This window comes from Micromys minutus (genome assembly GCF_963924665.1).
Source record: "Micromys minutus genome assembly, chromosome: 9".
NCBI lineage: Eukaryota > Metazoa > Chordata > Mammalia > Rodentia > Muridae > Micromys > Micromys minutus.
The window spans coordinates 9,203,976-9,226,259 of record NC_137978.1 but is presented as its reverse complement, the minus strand read 5'-3'; the positions used below and the strand labels follow the sequence as shown (position 1 = coordinate 9,226,259).

The 22,284-nt window shown below is 39.4% G+C and overlaps 1 protein-coding gene across 1 annotated transcript in view; it reads right to left on the bottom strand.

Annotated features, from left to right (window-relative positions):
* Window positions 1-21,019: 21,019 nt before the first annotated feature.
* The window catches only part of LOC308423950 (uncharacterized protein C1orf87 homolog), a gene marked incomplete at both ends in the record, with an annotated part of 58,211 nt that continues 56,946 nt past the window's right edge, over window positions 21,020-22,284 (bottom strand). The window contains one exon of the mRNA XM_080920776.1: window positions 21,020-21,180. Within this exon, the coding sequence (XP_080776902.1) occupies window positions 21,020-21,180 (161 nt within the window). The remainder of the gene's footprint in view (window positions 21,181-22,284) is intronic.

Genomic DNA, 22,284 nt, shown 5'->3' with positions numbered 1-22,284 from the left:
ACAAAAATCCAACAGTACATGGAAGGTGGTAAAGCAAGGACCCTGGTGCTATTTTGAATACACTGTACCAGTTTCATCGGGTAAAAGGCAGTAATGTCTTGACTAGGATAATATTCTGGTTATTGCTCTGTCTTTCTCATAATGCTTTTTCCAAAACCATCCATGGACTTACAGAATACCTTATCCACCATAATGTTATTACTGACTGAGTGTTTCACTTCTGATTGAGGGACTCACATCACAAAAAATAAAATAAAACTGTGGCAAGGAGCTCCTGTTTAAGGAATCTGCTGGTCTTACCATGTTTCTCCACCACCCTGAAGTAGCTGGCTTGATAAAACAGTGAAATGGCCTTCTAAAGACACAAAGGTCCAATTAGGTGTTAATTGTCTAAAAGGTTTTTTGGGACTCCCAGTCAACACTCAATATATGGTATTATGGTGTTTCTTTGTTTTTGTTTTCTTTCTTTCTTTCTTTCTTTTTTCTTTCCTGTGACTGGGATTCACAAGCCAGGGAATCAGGAGCAAAAATGAGAACGTTATTCACTCCATCATTCCTAGACCCATTAGGAAAATCTGTCCTTAAGTTTTATTTGCAGAAGAGAAAATATTTCTGCCAGTAAGGTTACAATGAACAATTTATTGAACTGGAAGCCCAGACTTCCTCTGGTCACTTTGGAATCTTCATGACTTCGATTCAACCAGCTAAGAAAAGATTAACAGTATTAGGATGGGTAATTGATGCAGATTATTTGAGGAAAATTACACTGGTTCTGCATAATGGAGGCGAGGAAGAAGAGTGCTTCAAGTATGCAGGAGATTCTTTATATCACGATGTTAAATTCCTGTGATCATGATCAATGGGAAACTACAACAACCTAATCCTTAAGAAATGGTACAGAAGGCTTGAGTCACTGTTGTGAATGAAGAACCAACTTGTACTGAGGGGCTTTGTGAGCGTGAAGGAAAGATGGGCTAGACAGTGGCAAGACCACATAAGTAGTTGCAGAAATGAGGGATGTAATTGCCTTGAGTGCTTCCATCTTACTTTGTTAAGACCATGCTTGTGCATTTATACACATAAACTAAACAGATGTTTGTGCTTTCTCTTCTTTGTTTCTTTACCATCTAATATAGCACTGGTAATCAGATAATGTCAGTAGTGTCCTGTAAGTCTACCCTATCAGATTAAGTTATGGGGCACTAAAAGACTAAGCATTTGTTGAGGGACCTTTCCACCTACCGAGGGGACAATGGTGGGTTGGCAGTTTTGCATAAGATAGTTATGTTATGTGGGTTGAATTATGAAATCATTATAACTTTCTTTTGGAAATTATTCATGAAACAAAAAGATAAAATTGGGTACAAGCTGACAAGAACAGGACCTGCGATAGTTAATCTTGGTTGTCAACTTTATTGAATCTGGATTCAACTAAGAGCTAGGTTGATAGGAACACCTATGAAAGATTTTCTTGATCCGGTTTTATGAAGTGGAAAGATCCACTCTAGATGTGGGTGGTACTTTCTGTTGGAAGCCCAGATAAAAAAGGAAAACTCATTTCCTTCATTTTTGGCTCATTTGTCTTCATATCTTACTGGAGAGTTTGCCTGCCTGTTTCTAAGTTCATTTACCCTCTTGCTGCCACCACTGTAGCCACTCCTGCTGTGGCATTCCTTTTCTGGTATTAGAACCCAGCTTCTCTAGGTCTCCAACATGGGAGGAAGGCCAGAGGCTTTCTGCATATCCTTCAGGTCTCAGTGTCAGACTGACAGATGAGTAGGATTATCCAGTCTTATTGCAATTAGCAACTACTGGGTTCTCAAATCTACAGTGTTGAGACAGCTCCTTTTGCATTTTCCCATATAATATGCCTTCTTTTAAATATATATTGGTCATGTTCCTCTAGAGAATTCTAATACACATGCAAACCCTTACTACACATCACTTTCATGACATTTGGAGCACATTTATTTAAGCATATCTAATTTCCAAGGTGCAGGAAAGTCTTCTGTTATAAGCCCAGAGTTTGGCTACAAGTCTAAGCTCACATCTGGACTCTGCCAGTGACTGTTTATATTCACTTTTGTTATGTTAAATGACTGTTTCCAGCTTCAACTTTTGTTTACTTGTTTAAAAATACTTAATCATGTATGTTTCTGCATGCTGTGTGTGGGTATGTGGAAGTGAGAGGAGAGTACTGGATTCCTGGAGTTATAGCTGATTATGAGGTGTCATAGCTACTGAGAATTGAACATAGGTCCTCTGCAAGAACACTTTTAATAGCTAAGTCATCCCTCTACCCATTCCTATTTTAATGAAATGGGGAAGATTACACTCCAAGAGGAGACTTCATGGATTAAATGAGATTGTGATAGTTAATCTTCGTTGCCCAGTTGATTAGATCAAGAAACGTCTAGAACATTTATAAAGCACTCCTCTACATGCCTGTGAGCATGTCCCCGAAGACTATGAGTTACAGGGACAGTGCGAGACTGAGAGGCACAATTCCTTAAGCTGTGGTACCCAGGAAACAAAAGGAAAGACAATAGAACCCTGCGGTACAGCCACTCTCTGTTCCACTCTCTGCTTCCTGTCTGTCCTGATTGATCTGCTTTACTTTGCTTTTACTGTTTACCATAGTGAATTGGAACATCTGAGAGCACAAGACAAAATGAATATGTTAATTAAATTGTTTTTCTTAGTATTTGTCACTCCAAAAAAAAAAAAAAAAAAAAAAAAAAAAAACTAATACAAATGCTGAGAACAGACATAGAAAGATTTCATTAAATATTGTTAACAACTAATTATATATGTAGTTGCCTGTTGACACCAAGGACACTGATCTCTTTGAGGATGGAAGTTGTAATACCTCTGCATGTCCCATAGCATGGTCTAAGTTTGTGGCTGCTCTCACATACAACCAGATAAGTGGCAAAAATTTACCCTGTCCTTTGAGATCTAGTACCTCGTCTGTAAATTAGTTACGTGAAATGTGCTTAGGGGTCACCTATTCTCGAGAACACTTCTGATGTTCTCCCTGCTAAGAACTTCCCAGTGGAGTCTCAGTCCTTGGAGATAGTGTAGGAGGAGGCTTCGGTTTTAGCCACCATTTCTGAAATTCTGGTTCCTTCCATATGTAGGCATGCGGAATGTTAGCTCACTGTGTTGTAAGGCTAGGATGAGGCGTTTCTTACAAAGTGTCTGACATCATAGTCAGACCAGATTTAAAATTTATTTTTAGTGAATACAATAATTGTGTGTGTGTGTGTGTGTGTGTGTGTGTGTGTGTGTGTGTGTGTGCATACAAACATGCGTGAGTGCATGAGCAATGCCATTTTAAACAATGACATAATTGTATAGTGACTAAGTCAGGAACCATTGTGATTTCCATCACCTTGAACATTTATCACTTCTTTTCATGGGTAAACTCAAATCCTATCTACTCTCTGCCTTCAAATGTACAAGGGCCACACAACTCAGACACAGTTGCTGAGGAGCCTGAGAGCTTACCCCACCTATCCCCCTGCACCCCTCTACTCCAGCATCTCCAGCTCTCAATGAACTTTACTTCCTTCCTCAGGAAATGGAGCCACTTTACTCAGTCTGTGAAGGCCCCCCTCACTAGAATTTGCCTACATCTGAATCTGAGAAGCACTTCCTAAAGGGAGCTCTGGATACGGAGCTCTCCTTCCATTCCCTCTGTTCCCTTTTCTCCTCCTTCTCCTTCCCTCTCTCTCTTCAATCTCCAAGACCGATGCTTTCACCTTGAAAGGCTTCATTACACACTACAGAGTGGAAATGATTTGTTGATGGGAACACTCTGTTCTAGTGTTTCAGCTCTAGCTTTCTGCCAGACTCCAGGAGGGACTCTCTTTGTTAGGGAGCCTCCTGAGCCTTTCTGATGTGAGTGAAGGCAGCTATTTAAATTCTAACTCCAGTCTAGAAGGGTAGTTCTATTTGATTGAAAATAAAAACCATGAGTCATCGCTGATGATATCAGTACATCGGAGCAATTTCATCAGTCTAGGAAGTACATTTTCAGAAGGCAAGACAGCCAGGGCATGAAGGACAGAATATTAATAAAGCTCTCAGAAGTGATAGTGCTGTTGCAGTTCTGGGCAACAGAGGGAGCTCTTAGCTCCTAATGCTTAAATTAAAATTTGGCAGGAAGGCAACCAACATTGTCTGGAAGAAATACTCTGGGCCTTGTCTTGGCAAAGTGAATTTGGTTTACTTCACTAGGGAGAACTGGAAAAGTGACACTTGGTAAGTTAAAACAAGAGCAGGTACAACAGGTAAGATTCACATTGAGACAGACACTGGTTTCTATGTACCGTATGAATTTTAATATATTCAATTCTCACAACAGCAGTTTGAAGGCTAAGTGTAAGGGTGAGAGTAAGGATTACAATTAGGGTTAGGGGTCAGGTAATGGTTAGTGTAGCAGCTGGAAATGGGTTTGGGGTTGGTACTGAGGTTTAGAGTGTGGTGTGGATTACAGTTCTGGCAACATTGAAGAGGTAATGTGACTGTGGCCTTTCTGCGGATGAGAAAACTGAGGCTTAGTGAGACTAAGTGACTTCTCTAAGGTTTTAAAGGAATTGGCAGAGATTGGATTTGAATGAAAGTCCTTCAACTCCAAAGTCTTAGCTCTTAATTATGAATAACAGTTTATTACATGTACGCTTGATCCCATTTCATGTTCAAAAAGTAAGTTTTCTCTTACTATTGTTTTACACACACACACACACAGACACACACACACTCACAGAGAGAGAGAGAGAGAGAGAGAGAGAGAGAGAGAGAGAGAGAGAGAGAGAGAGAGAGAATTTGTAGGAAGTAGAGAAGAAAGGACCTGAGAGGAAAGGAAAAGACAGCAATCTTTAGACTGAGAGAATAAACAACTTGTTTCAGGTCTTCAGGTGTTGAAGTGTTCTACAAACATTTTGTTGCTAGCATGTAAGATTTTATGACTCTAAGTTTTTTATTACTGATCAGTATCATAGAGGACCTGGTAAGTTTGACCCAGGCCCCAGTCTTGTATGTCTAAGGCTAGTAGTATTAAATATTTTGTTGTGCCCTACCGTACTTTCTCTATGCCAAATTTTGCTGTGAGAGGCCATGAGATTTAGAGCCTGGAGACTCCACTGTACCCTCACCTCTTCTTGAATCTTGGTCATTGAGTCAGAAACACAAGAAGCGCTATTGATTTTGTCCATTAGAACACCCTGTTAACAACCCGTTGTGTCTAGAAGATAGTGTTCCACGGCATTTCATTTTCTCTCCTTCTTCCCTGAGTTTGGGACAGGGAATGTTAGTACAGGTATCCCATTTATGGATGAGTACTCATAATCTTTTATTCCCAAAACAAAGCATCTCTGCACTGTTTCGTACTGCAAACAAAACAAAACTTTCACCAACATTAAGAAAAACACAGATTGGTGCATATAGACATTACTATGTAGAAAGTAGATTACTGGTATTACCACTTAGAAAATGACACTCTGAGGCTCCACTGTAGTGCCGATGACCTCCCTAGCACTACCAGCCAACAGCTCCCTGCTGTGGGACAATCTTCAAATCTAACCAGATAATATAATGTTATCTTCCTAACAGTCATGCCATTATTGCCCTAGTGGATGAAATTTGCTTGTCAGGTTAGTACTGTGGCAGTCAGACTTTCCAGATCTTTGGCTAGCTTCCAGATGACATACTCCTATTGAAGTAGATTTCAGACAGAAAGTAATTCACCCTTACCACCAAAATAGTATATTGGGAATTTACAACATAAGTCCACTTTTCCAACTTTCTTTTTCTTTCTTTCTTTTTGTTTTATGTATGTGAGTACACTGTCACTGTGTATAGAGGGCATCGGATTCCATTACAGAAGGTTGAGACCCACCACGTGGTTGCTGGGAACTGAACTTAGGATCTCTAGGAAAGCAGTCAGTGCTATTAACCACTGAACCATCTCTCCAGTCCCAAGGTTTTTTTTTTTTTTTTTTTCTTCTAATATCAGATTCTACTAATATTATTATCTCACCCAGACCCTATTTAGCTTCAGGGCAGTGTCAGGACTTTACAAGAAGGTATGCATATTTCATGTGATAATCTTTTACCATTACCTACTAGTTACTGGGAGACACAAAATCACAATTTCTAGGTCAGTGATTCCATTTGAAACACACATGAAGAGTTGGTGTTCTGAAAAGAATCTGTATTTGGAAAATGGTCTTAGTTCTCTCACTTATAAATTGTGTGATCCTAGTCAAATCCTCAGTCTTTTCATCTGTCATGTGGGCCTCTTATGGACTTGTTGGTTCACTGCAGTTCTGCAATGATAAACATGCTATGGGAATAGGACCTATGGTGTTATCAAATTCATGCAGAATCCAACTCACTGTGACTCCTTCAGCCTTCCTTGTGACTAGAAAGAACTTTTTTTCTGTCCACTCTCATTACATAGAAACGGATAACAGTGGGCATTCATTATCACTAATGTAAAATCTATCTTGGAGAATCCTTCTCCCTACATCAGAACTAATCAACAGGGCCTCATGACCCAGCTCTGTCCTGCTATGAGCTCATAGGAACAGATGGAAAATGGGCTGGGCAGATGGAAAAACTCCATTTTCTGACAGAAATTATTTATTTGTGAAGTTGGAACCTCTTAGAGTGACTATTTTGTATTAAGAGGATGAAATATTGTTATATTCACAATGGGGCCATGGAATTAACTAATGCACTATGACTACTAGGGTCCCTGTGAGACAGGGAGAAGGAATAATAATGGGGCTTTTAAAAATGGTCCAAACACATAAATTATTTACTCAGTGTGTGTCAACCATTCCCTTGAAGCTATTTCTGCTGATGGTATTATCCTTCATGCCCTTCCTATGAAAGACACTGCTCTTTGTGACTAAATTATTACAGGACTTGAGCACTGCAGAGCACATAGTTACCATTAGGAGACCTGTTTAGCATTGGCTGCTATGTATGTTACATTTCATGTCTTATATCTGTTAGTTGTACAAAGAGGCCCCTTAAAGCTAACTTTCTAGATAAATAATATAAAATTCAAAGACATTGATTTCTCTAGATCACGCAAATAGCATTAAATGGGCTTTCCCTTTTCCTTGTTTTCTGCCTTGATACCCCACATGGAAATCAAAACCCTAATCTACCATATGATGTGTATGTGACATCTTAAAAATTATTTAGACATTGTTGGTTTGACCCCACTTCCCCTGGCCTAGTAGCCTTATCTTTTGCCTGGGTCATCATTTGTGTTTGCAAACGATTCTATTTCCAGAATAGAGAGTGGACCCCTCACTCAGGAATTTTACTTGTCTTACTTATGATGTCTAGAATACTTGCTCACATCTGTTATCCATGGGCCTCATCTAATGAACTCTGGTCAGTTACTTTCCCATGTTTTACCTTGTTGTAGTGATTCTCTAGGAACCACCCTCTGACAGCTGCCATGCTCCCAGTACTGTGCCCTGAGCTCTAGTTGATCTTCCTGGCATTCTTTCACATGTTATTGGCATAACCTTCTGTTGCACTGAACAGGGTCAGGTCAACGTCCAATTGCAGCGAAGCCTGTAAGCTCTGTCTTACTCATTGCTGTCTGGAAGGATTCCAGCATGACCCAAATTGTATTTTCTAATCTGACGATGAACAGATAGACGAACAACAGAGACAAGTGCTTTCTCCTAAATCATCCACAAGGTGTGTCTGCATCAGTTGTGATGGCCTTAAATTTTTAAAAATTAGCTAATATATTTTGATAGGAGCTAGTCACTAATTCCTTGTTGGGAATCCAAAAAATGTTGAGAAAAATTGTGGTCTTGGCTGGGTGGTCAGAGTGAACACAAAAATATTTGCTCTCTAAGTACCAGAGGGTGAAGTTACCAACAGGCTAATTCCAGATAACAGTCAGTACTGGTTAATTGTCCAGTGTAATTATTTGGGAAAGAGCATTTAGAAAGAGCATTTCTGAACACAGCTTTGGAAACCCATTCAAATTTTCATTGATGCCTGGTATATAGTAGGCAGTCAGCCAATAGTTATTAAATAATAAAATGTAAAATATACAGGATAAATTCTTTTTTATCCCCTGACATAAAAAGTCGATGCTTCAGAAGGAAGACACTTTTAAGACATTACTGATCCCTCCAGATGAGCTCAGGCTGGGAGTATCCACATGTTCCACAGCTGGAGACCCCTGCACATAATTCATGGCTAGTCTGCTCTTTAGAGACTCATGATGTGTTTTATAAAATAGAAATTATAGGCCCACAACATATACTCAATCTTCAGTGTCCTTCTCTTATCCCTAGATGCAATGAGCCCTAGCATGAGGTAACAGGAAACAAATCGCAGAAGCTGCATGTTGTATGAGACCCATATTACTTGGGTCTTGCGAGGCAGGTCTTGCCCAACAGAGTAAGCCAGATAACTGGGTATAATAAAACTATCAAGTTTAATGAACATGACAACAAAAGATTGTGTAGTAGTGAAAAAAATTTAAGAAGGAAATTGTAGAGAAGGAATCTGAGGATCAGCTCTGTGTCTAATTATTCTGTTTCCTTTAGCAAATGTTAGAAAACTTCTCTGAGCCTCTTATCCTTAGCTGCAAATGGCCACCATTACTCTTGTGTCCTACCTAATTTGATCTATTTTTGTTGTTGTTGTTCCAAGGTCTCGGGAACACTTACATACATACTGTAGATGATACTGTAGATTAGCATACTGACTGGTTACAAATTCATCTCTCAGGATGCACAGAGCACACCATCCTAAATCTGCTTTCAGAGTGAAACCAAAGGCTCTGAGACCTCTCTGTGCACTGGGCTTAGTTGGTATTTGACCCTCCATTTACACAGATCTTCTCAACCATGAAACACTTGGGGAAGATTTTGCTGAGTTTCCAAGTGTGAAGGTGACTGAAAAAGAGTATCAAAGTCCAGAGGCAGTGATGTTCCCTTTTCTGTCTTGGTTTTCAGGTGAACAAAACTTGACAGTCATTGAGATTCTTTACAACCAAATTGTCTGCCTCTCATAATGTCTAATGTTTAGAAGTGACCACCTATCTTTTGCATGCAAACAGTTCTTTGGACAACTGCTTTTGAGGGCAGTGAGCTATTGTATTTGCAGTTAAGCTCAATTATGAAATAGTTTTGTTTCTTAAGGTGGTTTTCTTTATGTTCAATCGAAACTTGTCTTTCCATAACTTCTTCTAACTCACCCCAACCCCTCATCCCACATTATGTCTGGTACTTAAAGAGCAGAGTCTCTTTCCTACATGGTTTTCTGTTACTGTATTCTTTTTCCTAGATGCTGAAATAGGGTGGATGTTGTTCACGAAGGCCAGCCCTGATGGGAAATTAAATTAACAACGTGCTTGGCTGTTTTGAACCATGTTTTACACATAGAAAGTTAAAAATGGAGCCTACTGATTGGCTTATAGAAAGTGTTATAGAAATAGGAGACATGTAGTAAAGATATTGCAGGATAAAAAGGAGTTCAACTCTTTAACAAAAGAGAGAAAACGGAATTACAAGAGACAAGGGCAGTCATAAAAGCATCTACAAACAGATACAGTCTCTTTAGGGAGCAGGGATGTGTTGCTATGCCTGGAAGTGAATATGGACTGCCTGGGTCATCTCGTATATTTCACAGCTTCACTGTGTTCCTCTGCTCCTGATTTATCTATCAGTGTTAGTCCAAATTTGGTAGAAACTTTAGCTGTTTAGATTGTACTGAGTTTGTGATACTTTCGTTTCCTCAACAGTCTTTATTTAGTATCACACAGGGTACAGCCCTATTCTGGACCTAGACATTTTACTACAAATGAATCAATGTGTACAGTAGGAAACGTGGAAGACTAGGAGTGTTGGAACATCACCTTGAATAAAATTTCCTACAGTGCTTTACATAGTTCTTAGGAACCATTTAGGTGCTATTTGAAAACAAAAAGTGTTTTTAATGACTATATTTGGGGTAACATAAAACTTGAAAATTTTCTTTTTGTGTTTACTTGATTTTGTTTTAATCATACTGTGTGTTACCCCATGAGACTTACTTTACTGATGATAGTATGCTATTGAGTTAAGCAGAATGGAGTTTATATTTATCTTCTTCAGGAAAAAGTCATGACTCACAGGCCAACTCTGATCAATGAGAGAAGAAAGTATCATCCCCAAGGGTAAGGGAACAAACTGAATAATATTTATTTTGAAAAGTGGTCTAATATTGCCAAGAGGGACACATAATTCTTATTTTTTTGGATAGGGCATGAGAAGGTCCTGTGGAACTGTTCACCAACACAGGCAAGGGTCACATTCTTCTCACAAAAGGGAATTTATATTTACAAGTTCATAAATGTCTGAGGCTGTCCAACCTCAAGTCTCTGACAGTAGTCTCTGGGGCATAGTACTCACAATAAAAAACGAATTCTCTTCTTCATTCCTGGGACAAGGGTAAGATATGCTACACAGAGTGTTTATGTGTGTTAAGGAAAGTTGACAGTGAATCTTGACAGACATCAGAAAGAAGGGCATATATGTTTTATTTATTTATTCATGTATTTATTTATCAGATTAATTCCAACATTTCTCCTCTCTCTAAACTTTCCTATACACCTTCTCTGTTCTCCTTAAAATCCATGGTCTCTCTCTCTTTTTTTTTAAATTAATTGTCATTGCATGCATTTGGTGTATAACTATATATTCCTAAATATAACCTGTTCAATCCATGTAATGTTACTTATACGTAGGTTTTCATGGCTGACCATTTGTCACTGGACAAAATGTTAGTGTGTTCTTCCCTGGGAAGGTCCTGTTCTCAACCTTCTTCAGTTGCCCAAAGTAATTTGTGTGGGGTAGAGGCCTTGTGACCTTTTCTTCATCAACTCTGATACTGACATGCTTATGGCGTCCTCCTTGTTCAGCTCACATTTGAATAGTCATATTGGTGAGACTTTATGTGTATAGCTTCTGACGTTACTAGGGGATACCATTTCTTAGAAAACTCCCTGATCCCCTGGCATTTACTCTTTTTCTGCCTCCTCTTCCCCAGTGTTCCCTGAGACATAGGAGTGGGGATATTTTTCAGACATATCCAGTAAAAACGAGCATAACTTTGTTTTGACTGCTTTTGGTTGTAGTGGTCTCAACCTGTTACGAAAGAGAAGCTTTCTTGATGACGCCTGATGACTACACCTATCTGTGGGTATAAGGATGAGCGTTCACAGCTTCCTGCTTGCAATAATGCTGATTTAGTAGACTGTATAGGCTTTCCTCCAATAACCACAACTCTACTCATACAATTTGGTCTTTTTACATATGCTTTTCTTTGGGGGGAGGGGAAGAACATCTTTCTTCACTTACCTAGAAAAATCCACTCAGTATTTCAGCTGAGTATAAGTGACTTCTCCCTCAGGAAACACCCACGGATCCATTCCATTGGAGATGTCCCTTCCTTCTGTTGGGCCTGGTTTTCCCAGGAGAAGTCTAAGAAAGGGCTTATCTCACATACACAATCATTTACGCTCCTGTCATAATTTGAGTCATGTGCAGCATAAAAGAACTCCTGGACTCCTAACCTCTAGACATTTATTTATTGTGACTGTGTGCATCAAAAATGGGATGCTTGGTCACAGAGATGGACATGCAACCGAGAAAGTATCAAAAAATTAAGTCAGAGGCCAAGGTCATGCTCCTAAAATACAAGGCCTGACATGGAATGTCAGCAAACTAGGCAAAGCTATGAAGTGACATAAAGTAAACCCTTTCTCGGCTTCAGACAGAACTAGTCCTGCCAGACTTCAGTTGTAGCTTTCTAGAACTTAACTAGTCTTAACTCTGGCTTTCTAGGACTTAACTAGCTAGCTTGGAACTTCTAGCTTCCAGTCTATGAAGTATTACACTTCTGCTTAAGTCTCCCAACTTAAAATACTTAGTTAAAGAAGGCCTACCAAAGGACTAGGAAGATGGCTTAGTAGTTAAAAGTGCTAATTGACCCTCCAAAATACCCACATTGAACAGCTCATGACCTCATGTAGCTCAGAGGATCTCAACTCTACAGACATGTACACACATTACATACTTATACAAATTACACAGGCTTAAACACACATACAAAAAAATCAAAGATAAATTTTATTTATTTTTTATTTGGGGAGATTATAATTACATTTTCCCCTAATTTTCCTCTCTCCAAACCATCCCATATCTCTCTTTTCTTGATCTTTTTCAAATTCATGGTCTCCTTTTCCTCAATAGTTTACACACACACATACACACACACACACACACACACACACACACACACACACACACAAACTCCTAAATACCCAAATATAACTACACTCCTAAGCACACAAATGCAACTTCTTCAGTCTGCATGATGTTACTTGTTTATATATTTTTGTGTTGCTTTGCTTGTTTCTTTTTTCTGACAATTTTGCATTGAATAGTCAATTGATATACTCTACCCTGAGGAAGACTATTTCTCCCCCTTGCAGTATGCCTTAGTTACTTATACTTCTTTGTATTGGGTTGAAGCCTCCTGGGATTCACATATATATGTCTACTGTTGTCCCTGTTGTATTTAGGCAGAAATGTTGACAAAACCTTGGATGTAGATCAGGCATTCTGAGGAGACACAGTCTCACAAAAAACTCCCTGATCTTCTGGCTCTTACAATCACTCTGCCCACTTTCCCCCAATGATCTCTGGGCCTTAAGTGTGACAGTTGTGCTAGAGATATGAGGATAACTCTGCATTTTGATTGATTGTACTTTTCTTCAATGGTCATTGTTTGTTGTAAAGAGAAATTCCTTTGATGAGAGGAAAAGACTAATTATACTTTTCACTGGGTCTAAGGATAAGTATGTAGAATGTGCTTAGAGATTATGCTGTTTTCATAAAGTGGTAGCTATAGGTTCTCTCCAAGATCCTTGATTTCATTACTCATGGGTATTTGCTTAAGTTCCCAGTAGTAGGAATGATTTCCATCCTGTTGAATGGGTCTTAATTTCTCAATTAAAAACAAATATATGGGCTGACTATATAAATGAGGAAAAAACATATACGTGAAGATGGTGTTATTATGGAGAAAGGCAGGTCCAGGATAAAGCAAAGCTTGTCATTGGACAAGAAAGAAGAATAGGTGGGGAAAAAGATTTAGAAATAGAAAGAAAGGAAGTGAGGAGGAGAGGCAAGATGGAGGAAGATGAAGATGACCCACTGTGTGTCTCTGCATAGATACTGGTGGTTATGAATATTTTATTTTTATTTATTTAAGAATATTTTAAAAGGATGGGTTTATACAGGATTTGGGACTGTTTGGATCAGCAAATTATACTTTATCATTTGGATCAGAGATATTGTGTGGCATGTTCTTTCATGTGGTGACTAAATTGAGGTCAAGAGAAAGCATCGTGGTGGGTGCCACACTGGAGCAGCCTGTGGACCACTCCGATCACAGAGAGCCAAGAAAGGGGCATAAAGAGGAGTAGGCCTGGAAAGTGGCCTTGAGAGGGAGACGAGGTGGGCGGTGCAAAGAGGAATGCACCCTGGTCGGAGTGAGTGGGCAGGAAGCACCGAGTAGTAAAGCTCAGAAAGTAGGCACTGCTTTTTAAATATTTACTGCAACATACATGTTGCTTTGTGTGAAAAATACATCGTAACTTTAAAAACATACAGGCCTTAGAAAAATAACATGGTTCCAAGTTAAAATGAAAAGAAATAAAGAAAACAAACATGACAGAAAGGAAGAAAAATAGCATGGACAAAAGTACTCTAATCAAATGGCACCAGGATGAAAGCAGGCATCACTATCATAATACCCGTCAAAATTATACTTCAAACTAAAAGTAATCAGAGAAGGTGGAGGCCTACCTCATCCTAATCAAGGGAATAGTATATCAAAAATAAGTTACCAAGGGTGGCTTTTACTACCACGCCTACACTCTGGAAACAGACCACACTACCAGCCCCCACACAGAGACTATGGAATCTGCAGATGAAGAACACACACACACACAGTTGTTCAAAGTTAACTTGCCTTTTTGGCACAACTGCTGGGCACTACTTACCTCCTGCCTCAAGAAGTGTGCCCTTATTAATAGTCCAAGTATTTTTCCACCCTCCCTCAACTTTTAGTTGCTCAGTTACATCTTGTCTCAGCTAACACTAAAAACCGCCGGCCTGTAGAGGGCCTGTGGCCCTCTGCCTGGGTATCACATAGATGCTTACCTTTTCCTTCTCTGAAGCATCCTCTCTCCTAAGTCTGTCTCTTGAATGTGGAACTTGGAAGTCCCTACTATTCCTTCCACCCAGCAATCATGTCTTCTTTACTGACAGATCAAGAACCAATGGGGAACAGGATCTTAGCATCAGAACCACCCGCACAAGATATTGCTGTCTAAAGGTATATGCACCAAATTCTAGAAAACATACTGCTGGATTTAAATTGTGTGTGTACGTGTGCGCGTGTGTGTGTGCATGTGTGTGTGTGTGCACATGTGTATACATGTATGTATGTTTGTATGTAACAATAATACAAACAATATTTACATAACAATAATAGAGGTAAAAAATTGGAAACAGAATGGTGAGGGGCATGATTAATATTAACCCATTAATTGTCCGTGATTTCAGTGTCCCATTTTCTTTAATAGACAGGATATCTAGGCAAATATATGAAGAAAAAATAATCTTTAATAAAGGACAATATCTTCTAGACATGTTGGAGAAGCTGCACCTGAAAATAATCTTTACAAAGAGTATAATTGTTTAAATTAACACCTGTATAATGATCACACCAGTCAGCATGGATGAACATGTACAAAGTCCAACCAACCCCTCAATGAGAAGCTACAAGCAGTCAGTGGCTGCTGAGAGAGAATAACCTCTCCCTCTAATATTTATCATTAATCACTTATTACTGTTCAGTCATTATCCCCCTCACAGGCTGCCTTCTGACAGTTCTGTACCTCTTTTCTTTTTCTACCTGTCTCCAAAAGAATGCTCCCACCACACCCCCACATCCTGCTAGGCCTACCCACTCCTTTGAGACTCAAGTCTCTTATCTCACTGAGGCCAAACCACAAAAGTTATCCAATTCCAAATTTTCAGCTCTGAGCACATATAACAGAAGCAAGACTAAATTGAATGAATCAGTGTGTGTGTGTGTGTGTGTGTGTGTGTGTGTGTGTGTGATTGTGAATGAATATGTATATATGCATGCATATATGTATGTATGTATATACGTACGTATGTACAGGCATAAGTTTGTATTCATACTTATATAACAGTAGAGACCAAGAATTGAAAGGGAATGGAAGGGAGGGGAGCTGGAGAAGACTAGTATGGAAAAAAATGATAGAAAGAATGTAAACAGTATTTATATACAAAAGTCTCAAAAATTAAAAATATAATAGAAGCCTGAATAACCTAATGCATTTATTTATACACTAGTTTCTCTAGCTCTCTGTGCATTTTGACCTTCCTGAACTTCAGTCAACACCATAGAAGAAAAGCAAGGTTCCCATTTCCCTTATTCTTACACCTTCTTTATTTTCTTCTGCCAATAAAGGCCAGGCACAGGGTAGCAGAATCATCAATCTACAATCTCTATGTCCACAGGGAGGAGAGAGAGATGGCTTTTGGAAAAACAAATTGGACTTGTCTGAGGGAACACATAGTGGAGTCACATCTCAGAAAGTATCCAAGCACAAGGAAGCCCATGGAGTCTCTGCTTAGAGCTCTTTGAAAGCAGAAAGTGAACTTAGGTTGTAATCTTCTGGGGATTGGCAAACTAGCCAGAACCTTGGAACTCTGATGAGATAGACTTTCTGTTTGAGTCTCCCTTGTTCAAGAACAGAAAACTGTGTGAGATAGCAGTGTGTGTGCTTTAGGGCTTGGTACCAAGTGCCAATTGCTCTTCACAAAATAAATCTCTCTTGGCCATTGTCAGAGCTCAATCTGCCTATGAATTTTCCTGGACTCTATCCTCCAAAGCACCATCTGCTAGTGATTGTCCTACCATCTGACCATTTACCTTTTGTCAACTGTCCTCCTCCTCTGGGTAACCCCACTTCCAGGTGGAGTCTACCCATTGTCCAGTTTGGAAAAACTGAGTCTGAAGAGCAACAAAATAGAAGGGGAGGGGGGAGGGAAACAATGCACTTTGCAAGGATCCAAGGCCAATATGTGATTTGGGAAGGCCTTGAGTCTTTTCTCAGAACCTGGGGTGGGAGCATGTGGCCAAGCCAGCGCCATATTGTGTCCCAGGCAGCCTGATGGCTCCACAAATAATATTGATGCCTTTTGTTTGGAAACTTTTGTGGCAGCTTCCCACTTTCCAACAAGCCGTGGTAAATGCTGGGTCCTCCCCAAAAGACTTTGCCTTGTGCATGGTTTCCGGCCAACTGTGCAGGCAGATGAGGCCCCTCAATGCTAATGAGGGAAAGGGCTGGCATTCCTGAGGCACCCAGCTCTGGGAAGCCCGCCTTTGTTGCTAAGGAGCATTGGAGCTGTAGCTGAAAGGCTCATAAAGGCAGGGAGGAGAGGGAGAGAAGAAAGGCACTCCCTTGTTTCCAGAACTTCACAGTTCTCTAGATGGCATCAAAGCTCTCAGGGTCCTGATCCTAATTAGAGCACCACCCCTTCCTCACTGTTTCTCTTAATCATCTTGGGAAACTCTTCAGAAGAGTTAGAAAACACTTAGCACACTCTGGACTGTTCTATCTCTCCTGTTACGTTTTTTTGCTTCTGGGAACATACCACTGCCAGGTGGCTGGAGAATGTTTGTTACTTTCTCAGAGGGGTACAGAGCTGAGAGAAAGCAGCTGGGGTTTGCTAATGTTCATGTTTGGGCTCCATTCAGTAGGTGATCACCAGTGACCCACAGGATGAAGGATCTGGGCTTTGGTGCTGGTGACAAAGTTGAAGACGCTCTGCTTAGATTTGCTGCCAGGCTTGCTGGAGAACTGGCCATTCATTCAGGAGTGTTGTATGAGTTGTTTGCTGCCGGAGCAGCCTGCAGAGTGTTGTTGAACTTGGAGTTTACACAACAGTTTTCCACTCCAGCTTAGTCTCTCTCACTATGCCTGTTAGAACCAATGTGATTTCAGCAGTACCCTGAGCTTCAGTTTTTCAACCGTGGAATGGGCATAGTAATGCCAACCTGTTTGTAAACTAAGAAAAGCAATTACAGGCAGGAGGGTAATGTAAAAGGCAGTGTCTGCTAACCAGAAAAGCATGCTGAAAATGAGCCAAATGTGAGTTTCAATATCTGGAAAGGACTAGTAATTGGGCTTGTTGTGAAGGGGGATACTGTATAAAAATAGAGGATACTTGTTTCCTCTGTGGCATGCAAGATACACTGGGAAGCCATTGATGCAGTATCTCATTTAATGTGATGGAAGAGTGCTTTTCTGGTAAATGTAATATGTTCAAGGCTATATGGTGTGAGAAAGTCTGCTCTTGGTGAGAAGATGCCTCTATCCATTTATATCTTTCAAGTTGCAGATCTCGCAAAGTTAGTTATACGTATCACACACACACACTCTCTCTCTCTCACACACTCTCTCTCTCTCTCTCTCTCTCTCTCTCTCACACACACACACACACACACACACTCACACTCACAAACATACACCATTGTGTCTTCTCTAAGAAGTTTACTGTATAATGTCCCCCATTTAGGAATGTCCTGCCTCAGAAAGCTTATCAATCAACAGACACTGGTCTTTACTTCTCTGTCTTTATTACAATTCTACAGTGACACACAGCAAGTATCCAACAAGTCACTATCTGAGAATAATAGCAAATGGCAAATGCCACAATGGCATTCTGGAGCATAATGACATCATAGCATATTACTGGTAATGTCAATTCGTTTGCTTCATAGCCATATTCATATTGTCTGTCACATTGCTGTCACATTGCTACCTTAATAATCTCTGTGAATTTGAATTTTATTTCCTTAATTTTTACTCAGACAAAGTAATATATATATACACACAGATGGACAACCATAAAGACCACCCCCAGAACAAGATCCCCTTTCTGACTAAATTCTAACCATCGTGTGATCATGTAGTCTGACTTCATATGGCCTGACCCTAATGCAGAATCACCATCCTCATGTCTGATACCTCTTTGTGATTGTCCATGTGTTCATCCTCACCCTGCTTTGTTGATCATTAGCTATAAGTTCCCATATTCCTCTTTCATATTGAATTTGGGTGCAATAGACCCTCTCTCTAGAGCATAAATCCCTCAAAGGATTCCCTATGCTACCACCATAGATACAAAGTCTGTTTTATTGTTTTTAAAATAATGTATACTTTATTAATTCTTTGAGAATTTTATACAACATATTTGGTCATACTTAACCACATTTCTTTCTGTAATTCCTCACTGATTCATTTCCCCCATAATCTTCCACTTCCTGCTTCCCTTTGTCTCAGAACAAGTAACACAAGCACACACACACATACATACATGTACTCACACAAATACAGAAACATGCATACCACATACACACATGCATATACATATATATATATATACACATACACATATACAAACACATAGACACACTCATACACATACAATCTTGGGAGTAAATCTGTGAATAATTCAAAAGAAATTGCTACTTGTGCCTAGAAGAACAAAATGTACCTCACAATTTGTTTTGGTATGGTAATGGCCTGATTCTCCTCTGTTTATCTACATGGACCATTTGTTTGTTTGTTTTTGAGAATTCCTGAGAGTTTATGTCTCTTGCATGCAAAGAGTTGTAAGAATAGCATAGCTTCCAGTGTTTATCACACTCTTACAAAGAAGTCCAATCACTTTCTTCTTATAAAGAAGCCGAAGTTCAGCGAGATTAAGTCACTGCCAAATCTACTGCATAGTGAATGGCTTTTAGCTGTTTTAGAGCCTGTTCCTTTTTATATTCTTGGTATAATCTGGATGGTGAGGGTAGAAAGCAAGCTGTGATCTGGTCATGTTATTCTTCCGTAAAGAAATACCCATTCAGCCAAAACAGATGGAGGCACTGGCTATAGTCACAATGCTCTGGGAGCACCTGTTACTTTGTGGTGTCTGTAAATAAGCCATTCACATCAGCTGGTTAATAATGCTGCTAGATGAAGAACTCTATTGGATGTTGGATAGAAATGCCTGAACAAGGCAAAAATCCTTGCTGTTGAAGATTATGACTGAGTTCATTAAACTCAAATCAGGTTTAGCGTTCCCTCAAGCTCAGCTGCCTCTCTACTCTACCTGCCTGAAGACAAAGGGGTACATTAGGATCCATGGCTTCCCAGGAAGCTACCTGCCTCTGGCAAATAACTAGCACAGTCAAATTTTTTACATTCCATTTTAATGAACCTGTTTGCTCATCTGTGAAATGGATCCATGAGACATCTTACTGAGATGTCAAAGTTGGGGAAATAAAGTGCCAAGTACCTGGTACATAGTATTAATGTTGAACAGTTAATCCTAAAACCTTCATCTTCTTTACCTGTTTCATTGTCAGAAAGAGAAAGCCACGTCTATCCTTACTCTGTTAGCTTACAAGGGAGGTATGGTAGTTTATTTTTGTGAATTATTCTTTTTGCTTTTGTTCTTGAAGGTTTGTCTATGAGATTTTTTCCATGATACACACAGCATACTATAAAATGGACAATATGGCATGTTCAGAAGCTATTTTGTTTAACTGTTGCCTTACATGACCTAACTCATTCATCTTTTCTCCCATACCATTCATGCTCGGTATCCTGTTTAGGTTTCATTAGCATTGGTTCTGGGATCATCTTATTTCTGAAGCTTTAGAACCATGTTCCTTCAGTTGAACCCATGGCTGGCTCTGTGCTGCTTGGACAAGGAAGAGCTGGAGAGAATGTTAAAGACAGAACTACATGGGTGGGTGAAATCTACCCAATTCTCCTGCCCTGAGAGCCCTTCCAAAGTGTCATCCAAGGCGTCCTTCCTCGAAACTTCTTCCAGGGACTCTGGGAAATATCCCTGGAGAAACTTCTCACATTGCATAGGTTTGCCCTGGAAAAGGTGCTAAACTTACACTGAAAACTCAAACTTTAAATTATTGTTCACTTACTGTTAAGACAGTGTCAACAATTTTCATTTTTGTTTTGTTTGTTTTGGTTTCTTTCTTTGAGAAAGGATTTCTTTGCTGTAGCCTTGGTCTAAGAACTCAATAAGTAGACCAGCCTGGCCTTGAACGCAGAAGTCTACTGGCCTCTGCCTCATGAATGCGGGGATTTAAAGGTATGTGCTACCATACCTTTTATTTTTCATATAGTCAAAATCAGTCCTAGAATCGAGTCTAGCATAGTGGTTTATTTAGTTACATAGTAAATTATCTATCAAATCTCTTAGAAATCTAAGGCAGTAAGATTATGAGTTGAAGGTCCATTTAGAATATATATATATACATTCTTCACCTATTTGATTGTCAGAAGGAGAAAGCCACATCTATTATTACTCTGTTGGCTTACAAAGGAGGTCTAGTAGTTCCAGAAGTTAAGTTGGTTAAAACTAAAATTTATTTTCATGAATCTACTTGTTCTAAACCTAACTCAACAAAAAGAACTATTAACTCTATTCTGCACCAGACATTCTGGTTAATTGTTAACATTCTGAATGCATTTTGACACATGAATTCATGCTTTTATTTTCTAAAGCAGTTTGTTAGAAATGTAGAAAGCAAATATCGAACACATTGATAATAAGCACGCAGAGAACAGGAGAGCACTTCAAATGATTAGACTCTTATATCAGAAGAGAAAGCTGCGTCTCTGATCACCGCGAACTCTTCCTTATCATAGCCAAGTCCTGCTCAAAACTGCCTAGAACAGCTACATCTGTGTCAGCTCTGACAAAGCCTCTGCCACACCCTCAACCTGAGGAGAAGTCCAGGTCCCCATAAATGGGGGGTGGGGTGGGGTGACAGCTGCTCTCATGGGTGCTTGTTCTCACAGCTCCTTCAAGTACTGAAGTGCCGGCTCCAAGATTATGCTTTCTCCAGAACGGAATCTTCGAAGGGCCTGGTCGATTCTCCGGGGACTCAGAGACAAGTTGTAAATGAGGTTGTAGTTGTGAATGAGGCGTCTGGCTCGATCCAGCTCCAGCGCTCCTGTGATGATGTGGGTAGATAAAGCTTATCTTATTAATTTTTAAAGAGGAAGGGAGACTAAGGAACAGCTATGTGTTATTGTAAATGAGTACATATTAAACACTAATTTTTATGACTTTAAGATTCTTAAAATTTACTTAAGAGATTTAGAGTAAGATACAGCTTAGAGACCAATGATGACGACTTTAGGGTAGAAGAACACAGACAGGTCTAATAACACCACACATTTGTTCTAAAGAATTCAATCTTATTCTTTGTATACATACTTAAATATAAAGGCAATTTTTCAAAGAAATGGTCTGCTTCCTAAACATGTTCCTAAATTTCAGGATATTTCTAATCAAAATACCTATGAATGTCCCCAGACATGTCAGAGTTCCTTCTTGACACACATTTCCTGTATCTGTCTTCAACTAACTTGTATGATAGATGTGTGAATCCACAGCAAGCATTTTGTCATCCACATGTCTTCTGTTTCAACTATGACAATGCCAACATGTTTTTTTTTTTTTTTTTTTTTTCATAGAGGGTAGGTGTCAAAATAGCTGCAGGAAGGACTATATATGTAGATTGCAGAATCACTAATGGGCACTAACTGGTTTATAAACCTGAACTGTGAGCTTAGACATGTCAGAGGCTGCACTGGGGAATACAGAGAAACAATCTGTTGCTTATAGGAGTTCTGCAACCCATGAAGAAGTTAAGTTATGTAAATGGTTAACTGAAATAGAATAATCTGTACAGTAATGGCAAATACTATTTATCTGCAAATACTGCCCATGTCTCAAGCTCTATCCCAAGCATTGCACAATATTGATTCATTTTGTTCTTATCATTACTAACTTGACATAGGAATAAACTGAGTTCTGAGTTGTCCAATCACTTGCTTAAGTACTTAAATAGTTAACTGCAGAGTTAACTACTGTATCACATTATGAAATGGGTTGAAGAGATTAAATGTGGGTCATAGTGTCTGCAAATTTTGTTCTTTGGACTGTGAAGATCTATGTCATAAAGTGCCAAAAAAGTCTCTCAACATTTTTAAAAGACGTAAGACACATTCCATGTGTCTTGGTTAGTTAACCTTCAACTAGCCGCAACCTA